Source organism: Montipora foliosa, chromosome 3 (genome assembly GCF_036669935.1).
Source record: "Montipora foliosa isolate CH-2021 chromosome 3, ASM3666993v2, whole genome shotgun sequence".
Taxonomy (NCBI): domain Eukaryota; kingdom Metazoa; phylum Cnidaria; class Anthozoa; order Scleractinia; family Acroporidae; genus Montipora; species Montipora foliosa.
In genome coordinates this window covers 8,706,243-8,715,781 of record NC_090871.1, presented here as the reverse complement: position 1 = coordinate 8,715,781, position 9,539 = coordinate 8,706,243, and the positions used below count along the sequence as shown (strand labels likewise).

At 43.3% G+C, this 9,539-nt stretch overlaps 1 protein-coding gene across 1 annotated transcript in view; it reads left to right on the top strand.

Annotated features, from left to right (window-relative positions):
* Positions 1–8,611, top strand: part of LOC137994464 (uncharacterized) — a 13,623-nt gene extending 5,012 nt beyond the window's left edge. Inside the window, exons 2-3 of the mRNA XM_068840042.1 lie at positions 6,809–6,907; positions 7,699–8,611. Coding sequence (XP_068696143.1) covers positions 6,857–6,907; positions 7,699–8,112 — 465 coding nt within the window. The 5' untranslated portion in view covers positions 6,809–6,856 and the 3' untranslated portion in view covers positions 8,113–8,611. The remainder of the gene's footprint in view (positions 1–6,808; positions 6,908–7,698) is intronic.
* The last annotated feature ends 928 nt before the right edge of the window (positions 8,612–9,539 follow it).

Here is a 9,539-nt window from a genome sequence, read left to right as displayed (position 1 = left end):
ACATAAATCCCCGTACAGAACATATGCGGCCAGTTAGGCTAGGGTGTCCACAACTTTGGACGAAAAAACCCAGTACAAGAACATAACACGCCGGTTAGGCTGGGGTGTCTGCTACTACGGACCCAACAACCCCATATACAAACATTATATTATATTTCACGGATCAGATCTGAGGAAATAGGCTCTTTACGGTTGACAGTATCAGTGCCAAGAATTCTCTTGGCTGCCGACCTGACATTCTCGACTACAGAATTGTCAGTAGGGGAGGGAATCCCGGCCATATCATGGGCCCATTTGATGCTGTAAAAGGCGGAATCAATGACGCTGGGAGACTGGGCCTGTTCTAAAGATGCTGTAAATAAAGAGCTACGTGAAAGGGGTCAGCAGGAAAACTAGTTTCGTTCAGCTTCCAGGCCGCGAACTCCTTCCACTTGCGAAATGCACGGTGATACTGGGCGGAAGTGCTTACAGCCTTAGAGGAAAGGACCGTGGTTTTCAATCTATCCGTGAGACCCTGGCGTCACCTGATCTCGCCAGAAACCGGAGCAAAAAACATCTGAGGAGACAAAAAGGAGCACAAAACAATTTCTAAATAATTGTAATTGGAGAACATAGGCAAGACATACGTGCGAGTCTTAAATAGGTCTAAATCGCAAGTGATAAAAACGAAATACAGGTAAGACGTTAAACCAACATAGGGAACCTGAACGGGCTTAGGTCCAAGAATAAAACGTTTTACAAAACAGTAATTGTGAAAACCCGGGGAATCTGGAATAGCAACAAGCGAGTAGATGCCTAAGAACATGAGCTACATTTGCCAGGGGACAGTGTGCAATACCCTCTAAGGGACGAGGGGGGCCTGGGACGGCTGAAATCGATTCTAAACGCTACAACGTCGAAGTTTAACGATCTGGAACCAAAAAGGGAGTTGCGCGCTTTTCCTTTGATGAACAGTCCCTGGAACTTGGGAAGGTACACCCAGTCGATGACAAAGCTGCTCCAGTGGACTCCATCTTTAGAAGAGAAATTCCAAAATAAAGAACATTTCCCCAAGGCGGGACTAATAGGGTCCCTCTGGCCTGACATAACTCCAAATGCTGAATAACCCTAGCGATGAGACAAACTGGGGGACAAAAGCAATTGTTATTAAAACTCCAGTCCTGGCAAAACGCGTCAACCGCCTCGGAACCAGGCTGGAAAAACCTAGAGTTAAATCTTGGTAGCTTGGCATTGTAAGTGCAGGCGAACCTATCCACGGTTTGAGGGCCCCAAAGCTCGTCTAAGCCCTGAAAGATGACGTCGTTAAGATCGTAATCATCAAAGTCGATAAGCTTACTAATAAGATCTGCCCTAGAGTTAAGGTCCCTAGGGATCCACTTAGGATCCAGAGATATACCAAACTGAAGGCAAATGTGGAAGGCTTGGAGGGCGAGGAATTGAAGGTCGGCCTTCCGGCTGCCGTTAAGGAGAATGGAGGCAACATTTTGGTTGTCGGAAAACCATATGACTTTACACCCCTAGAGACGGCTTGCAAATGCTTCTAACGCGAGGCATACTGCCTTGAGTTCCCTTCACGTTGAACTTTGCGCGGTCTCCGCAATCGACCACTTTTGGTGAGACACTAATTCAACTCCCGGTTGCAATTGAACAAACGCACCAAAAGCCGAATCAGAAGCGTCGGAAAAGGTATTTTTGGCAGGAAGAGACTTAACCCCTCAATATACTTTGCCATTCAAGGCGCGGACGTTATGCCTCCAAAAATCCATCTCAGAAATGGCATCCCGCGTAAGCAATACTACACAGTCCCAAGAAACAGCTCTGCTGATCACCGAGAAAAGTAATCTCGTCATAATACGTGCAACAGGCACCAAACAGCTTGAAAGAAAAATAATTTGGCCAGCAATGCTTGCCACGCGCTTGACGTGAACGCGCGTAGGATCTGATGGATAGACAAATTCTCTAAGTCGCGAGAAAGCGTAGCGATTCGCTCGTCAGTGGCCTTGATAGAACCATCGATAGTGTTGAGAATAACACCTAACCAGATCGGAATGCACCACTAAACTATTAATCTTGGCGGGAACAGGATCAGTTCCCCAACGAGGCCGTCATCGAGGAAAATAGCGATGGGAATGCCCCGACTTGTCCATGATTTAAGAAGCGGCTTGAACATTTTGGTAAATATGAAAGGTGCTGAGGACAGCCCAAACGGAAGGACGCAAAGCTGAAAATATCTTAAAGAACCGGTTCCAAAATCCCAAGCGAAGGTGAGGAACTTCTGATGTGCGGGAAAAATCTCGAATTGATGGTATCCTGACTAAAGATCAAATTTGAATAAAGGACAGCCTTGATCAAAGATTTGTATGGCGACGCTTAAGTCTTCACATTTAAACTTTTGTTTGAAGATGAAACTGTTCACGTGCCTTAAGATCAGAATTAACCTCTGTTTACCAGAACTACGCGTGGAAACAGAAAGCGAGTTGACAATGTCAGGCACGCAAAACATCTCTTCAACAAGGTTAGCGTGGAGCAGTTCATTAACAGCTTTGGACACAAACGAACTGTTAGAAAGCGCCGAAGCATTGTTTGCCTTGAAAAAAGGTGTCGGTAGTTCGAAGAAGGGAATCTTGTAACCTTGACTGATAACATTAAGAATAAATTGCGAAGTTCCTAGGGCACGCCAGAAAGGAATACACAATTTAAGCCTTGCTCGCACCGTGGGCTGACTGGAAAAATCAAACGTAGCGAGGGAATCTCCCAGCGAATCGAAAATGAGAGGATGAATCTCGGAACGAAGTGAAACAAGATTAGCATCTGAAGCACTGTCATCTTCCGCTTCCATAACCAAATCATTATAATCAAAAATGGAAATAACAAAACCTGATTCATCCTGATCTTGAAGTCACTTTGAAGCCGAAGGAGGCTGCTGTTTGGCCGTCGCCGGACAGAACGCCAATGCCCAGGTTTACCACAAGCAAAACAACTGCCCATATTGGGACGCCGAACGGTAAACGAAGCGGGCACAATAGACGGAATGGCTTGGGGTTGCTGTTGAGAGCTGTCCGATGAAGTAAAGGGGGCCGACGGGCGTACAAGCGAAGATCTTAATTCTGCTCGCGGCAAATGAGCTGCTTCTCTTCTTTTTCACAGTGGACAAAGTCGCTCGTGCGCGCCGCTCGGCACTGAAAATTCGCCAGATCATGCTTCTTGTATTCTTCTACGGTAAACCAACCTGACTCCGATTTATCAGCTAGAAGGATGTGTTTTTGGCGTTCGAGCAGTAACTTCTCACCTTCATCCAATTCAGATTTAACATTTTCAAGCTGTGACTTTTGCGCAGCGGACGTTATCGAGTGTTTCTCCTAATTTCAGATTAAACTTATATTGATCTTCGTTGGCTTTCCGTTTGAATTTATGGGGCTCACTGTGTTTCAGCTTCTTAATCTCCCTCATTTAGAGGTCGGCGCGGCGTCTTCGTTGGCCCGTTTAATTTGACCCACGGTGTCTTGTAACAAGGCCTTAAAAGAATCCATCATCTGTTGGTTATTGAATGTAATCAGATCCGAAACCTCGTCCTTGGTGATTGACATGGCGGACATGAACAACATCCAACGCGGGAGAATTAACAAGAGCTCGAAGACAGATTAAACGGAGCTCTGAGCTGGGTTGATTCAGAGGCCTAGATGACTATCACGTGCTACACTTCCCCTTATATACGGTTTTCTCTCTACCCATGATGCACCGGCCTGGAGCCCAGGAAGCTTAAGCATCGACGACGAGCGACAGGACGACGACGCCCGGAAGTAAATTCGTGATGCTTTGAATGAATTGCGCATGTTAGTCTCAGTCAGCTGCATTCTCGTCACCAGAGCCTTGGATCCAGTCATAGAAGAACTCTGGGGTCGAGATTGAGTCAACCGTCATTGTGCATACGTCGATGACTGAATTTTGAGTGAGTTGGCGTTCTCACGAAAACGTCAGTAATTTAACCTGTTTAAACTGGCGAAAACTCGGTGTATACCCTGGCTTTTTATTTGATTCTTTATTGGTTGATGAAGCCTGTTTTTATCGGATTTTGTTGTTTATAACTTATTCTGTGAATGAGCCACTGACGAGTGTATTTTTCCAAGAAATACAACATGGCTTCTTCGCAAGACACTGCGAAGAAAGGGTATGTGTCGGGGCTTTGTAGATTCCATTCCTCGGTACTTTGCCAATAGCTTAAATCAGCTATTAGTGAAGTAATGTGTTGCTTAAGGTTGCTAAAAATTTGGCCCTAAAGGTCTAGAAAGGGGCAATGTTTGGGACGCTATTGCCCAGCGGCTAAATGCCATTGACCAGCAAAACGTTCAGAGTCTCCGCAAGAGCTGTCCGTGACAGGTACTCTCTCTTGACTGCAAAGCAAGCCCAAACGAGAGAGAAAGCGTCAGGAATTCATGTGGAAATATCAGAAGTGGATAGTTTGCTGGAAGAAATTTTAGAGAGAGAAAAGGATGGTTAAGCTAAAATTGAACCGCAGGATCTTGACAAAAATAGAAAGGCAGAAAAGGGAAAGGCAACAGCAGAAGAAGTGAGGAAATAAGCAATGAAAAAAATGGCTGATACTAATAAAAGGGAGAATGATGAATCGGATAGTGGCAATGAAAAGAAGAAGCTAAGAACAAGCACAAGTGATACAATTGATTATCTAAAGGAAAAATCGGCAAAAGATCTTGATTTGAAAGAAGAGGAACTTGAACTGAGGAAAAGGGAATTGGAACTTGCTGCAGATAAACAAATTCAAGCTGCTCAGCAACAAGACTTGTTCGTTTTATTTATTTTATTTACTTCATCTTTTTATTTTTTTTCCGTGTCGGTAAAAGTCTTGCCTGTCACTTCCCCGGTGAGTGATGTCTTTGTGCATACAGCCTTCTGCGCGTATTTTCTTAGGATCGAGAGGGTAGTGGAAATGCGTAGATTTCTCTGGTGGACACAGTAGAATTAACTTAGCCTGCAATGGCGTCGAAAGTCATGTAACGCGAATGGCGTTTTAGTGGATCCTTAAACAAAATATACCCTTACGGAGCTCAATAATGGAAAGTCAGTTGGATAAACTATGCAGGCGGTGAAAAACCAACACCTGGAATCTCAAAAGCGACGAGTATTGTACTTCGACAACAATCTATCGCCCGTCGAGCCGAAATCAAAGTGAGCTGTATATCTAAAATAATATTTTACCAAGTGTACTGTTATGTAGAACACTGAAACCAAATAGAAAATTCTGTGGTAACTTATGGGTTCGACAAAGACAGAGAACGAATCGAACACCTTACATGGATCTGTGATCAACTCTGCACAGTCTTCAGGTTAAAAAAATAATTGGAAATGTGACAGTCAAGAATTATTTGAAAGAAAGCTTGTCGTGTATTTTGTGCTTCATTATTCAAGGAAAAGGTTCTTCATGGAAACGGTTTGATCCTGAAATTAAGTTTGTATTTGCAATATTGCGCATATTTGACACGATTGAGTTTCTTCTCTTCACGCACGTAATGAAATAGGAGGGGTTTTGCCGCTAATGGCAAATATGTTGTTTCTTTCAAAAAATTGTTCGCTGGAAAAGGTGGCCTTTATGAATTCATCATGTTTTGTGATATGCGAGCTTAACTGGATAGTTTTTATGGCAATAGTAAAGCATTTTCTTGTCAAAATGAGGTTAGCGTCTTTCTGGTGTGTTAACTTAATTAAATCGTGAGTTTGTATTTGCCGTCTGCCGCGTAACCTTGATTTCCACTCTCAAAATTACCTCCAGAACCTACTTTTTGCGTAGAATAAGCTTTTAGAATGATGTTCTTGTTTTGCATAAAGCAAGCTAACAAAATCTGTACCTTGCTGAGTTCGCATTTGTTGGCCTTAATAGCATTTTCGGACAGATGCTTCTGTTTTACAAGGGGTATATTGTTTTGGTCTCCCATCCAGATACTAGCCCCGCCGGACAGGGTTTAACTTCAGTGAACGTTGGTATTACAAAGCTGTCAGATGCTCAGAAGACACGCTTAAACTTGCGGTGAAGAGAAGTTGTGAGGGAACTTGAAAATTATCAACATGTCAGCCCAGAAGCCAATGTTTCTCGCTTCTCTTTAATTTGTTATTCTTCAGAGACTGGAATGCTGTAGTTCAATACCACACAATTCTTCTGTAACATGTACCACAGGCAACCCAGTGTATGCTTCACGGAAGCATCTCGTTCTTTACGTATTGACTTTGGCCTTTGATTCTCAGAGATGTTGACAAAATTTTCCTTGTTGTGACGTGGCCCTAACCTTCTACATGACCTTTTCACGGCTATAATAAATTGTGACGAAAATAAAGATTATTTTAGATCGAAAGACGCGTCAGTTCACTTGATTTTTGCGATTTGAAACGATGAATGAACAGTGAAGCGCGCGCATCACCGGATGTAATGATCACTTCCGCTGCGCCAGCTTTGGCTTGTTGGCTTTATTTTTCTTGCTGGTGCTGGTGCCATATAATAAACAACTTAATAACCTCGACCGTTCGGTCGTTACGGAAAAATCTCAAACCTCGGCCTACCGTATTGACCTCGCTATCGCTCGGTCAATACGGCAAGGCCTCAGTTTGAGATTTTCCCGTAACGACCTCACTCTCGGTTATTAAGTAGTTATTAATACATGTGCGACGGTTAATATGAAGGTGTATAAATAATGGAATGTAAATAATTCTACATATTTCGGTGGGCAAAGTCTTGTGTGGAGACATGAGTTCAACAAAGAAAGTAGCTTGTTGACTTGTTTGATGCACTTTCCATTTGCAGAAGTCCAATTCGTTCACCCACGATAGGATTCGAGATTATTATCCCGCAATGCTGAACTTCAAACTGATATATGCAATATCTCTTTGGCTTGGTCTCATAGTAAGTATTTCAGCAACTTTTAAACGTTGTTAGTTACTAAGTCATGTGTGTCGAATACTGTCCTGCCGCATGTCCCACGCGTTACTTTGTCGTAAATCGAAGCGGGTTTGTTTACGTCGAAAGCGCAAGGTCCATACAAACTTTATGCTTAATGAAAGGACAAACACAAACATCCACACATTTTTAGACTTATTCAGTAATGTCAGTTGCTTACTTGTGTTGCCAATTCAGAATGAAAACAAGGGAACGAGCATCATCGTTTGTCCATGAAAACGTTAGCCTCTCAGAAACGCTAGTGAAATGCATGAGGCAGATTATGAGGGTCTGTGCTCGGAACGATACCGAACACCTTCATGATAATCGCTAATGACTCGTCTGTCGGTGACGTTAGGCAGTTCAGTTACTCAATGATAATTAGGAAATCTGGGTTTTTTTTTTCGTTTTTCTTATCCAAGAAAAAAACCAGGATCAAAAGCAAGTTCCTCTTTTTCTGAGTAGCCCTCATTAGTTGTTGTAATATCTTGTTGAAATTCTTTGTCATTTGGTCATTTTCATGATCGTAATTTGGTTATAAAGTTAGGGATTAGACTGCGATCAAGCTATATTGTCATTTGACACGCGGGATATCATAACAGGAACTCGAATCTGGCTAGGTTTCCCAGAAATCTGTCACGAACTCACCATTCGAGTCACGCGAACTTGTAAAACGCAAGAATGTAAAGTTGTGCAGTCAGCTAGGTATGCCACAACTTGATCGGTGGTGATAAATATATACATCTTCTCTTTCTCAGGTCGTCAGTGAGGTGAGAGGTGAAGTTTGCGATAAGCTATCCAATATGCCTTGGAAAAAATACGATGTCACACCAGTGCCCAAGATTGCGGGAATCTATGTAATCGGCCAGAAAATTAGAAGCAAGAAAACCGAGTACTTGTACATTGGTCGATCAAATGATGTCAAGAGACGACTGCAGGAGCACAGGGCCCCAACGCAAAAACAAGCTATTGACAAGATAGTGGCTGGCAAATTTACACAGGACAAGCAGTCTGAGCTAAGGATCAAGTATGTCTCTGAACAGAAACAAAAGTCAAAAGAAGGTGCTTATATTGACTGTATGACAAAGAAGATTAAATATCGTCCTGTGCTGAACAAGCGGGCCGGAGACGGTTGTACGTCCTGTGCAGGAGGTCAAAATGGCAATCCCTAGAAAAATGACCGTAAAATTCGGAAGTCCGGTGGAGCTCCTGCTGTGAGATACTCGAAGAGTGCAAAAGTGGGATCCACAGGAGGCCATAAAGTTCGATCATCAGTTAGCCCCAAAGCCCGGTCTTCTGGGGCGACATCTTCCGTGAGATCTTCAGGTGGTCCTAAAATGAGACCCTCCGGTGGCACCAAGTTGCGATCTCCTAGCGGAGGCCATTCCATAAGATCCTCAGCGAGTCCAAAAGTGCGATCAGGTGGAAGGGGTTCTTTTAGGTCATTTGGCGGAAGACGAGGGAGATAGGTACTGTATAGCCGGACTGGCTCACCCACTCATTCAGTGTGAAGCATCATACTGTAAAACCTACGTGATGAAAAATGTCGGCTTCATATACAAGTCTTTTGTGCCCCTTGCATTGCTTCCATAGGTACTAGCCCACAACACGTTTTATCATGCTTGAATATATCATCTTGGGTGGGGACTGGACGGGGCGAGAAAATACAAGTCTTTTGTGCCCCTTGCTTCCAGAGATTGGGCTTCTATATACAAATAGTATTCGCCTTTATGGGATGACCCTTGGGCGTTCTATAGGTACTAGCCCACAACGCGTTTTATCATTTTAGATGATATATCATCTTGGGTGGGGGCTGGATGGGGCGACAAAATAGTCTCCATAAAATCTTGCCTACTAGATCTCAGTTTACCGGCTTGCTTTGTATTTTAGTCTCATTTACATATGATGTACGTTAATTCAGAAATCCCAGAAAACTTGAAAGGAACGTAAATCTACTACTCTTCAAGTCAGTCACACATCATATCAGGAACAGTTGTTTAACTTATGATCATCTCTGAATAAAGAACAGTTATTTTACGAGAGCGTGTTTGATATGTGGAGGCAACCTCGTTCCCAGGATCTCTCATCTCTGCCTCCATTGACCCTGGGATCGATGTTAATGTGGAGGTAGATAACCAACGAGTTGCATAGTATGCGCAACATGATGTGTAATAATGGTCTTAAATCCATCAAGCGCGAGAGGTATCACAATCGCTTTAAAAAAAAAAACACCCAATATTGCTAGCTGAGCGGGAAATGGTTCCATAGCAGTTATATATTGTGATGAAGCGCAGGCTTCTCGGTTGAACATTGATCCTTACTGATTTCGGGAACCGTTGAGGTCACGAGTGAGTGTTAGGGAATGATCAAAAAACTATAAACGGCCACAAATTGATGGGATTGGCTGAGAGCTTGAAACAAACTTGAACCAAGGTGCTGGAATCCACGTGCAAGGGCTAAAAATGCGCTTATCTCACACTACTGCTACACTTTATAAAACTCCATTGGTATGCTTTGGTGTCAGTACGTAGCTCAGTTCTCACTGGCTACAAGCGCGCCGCTAATTGCAGCCGGTATTGTTTTCGCTACGTCATCCCTA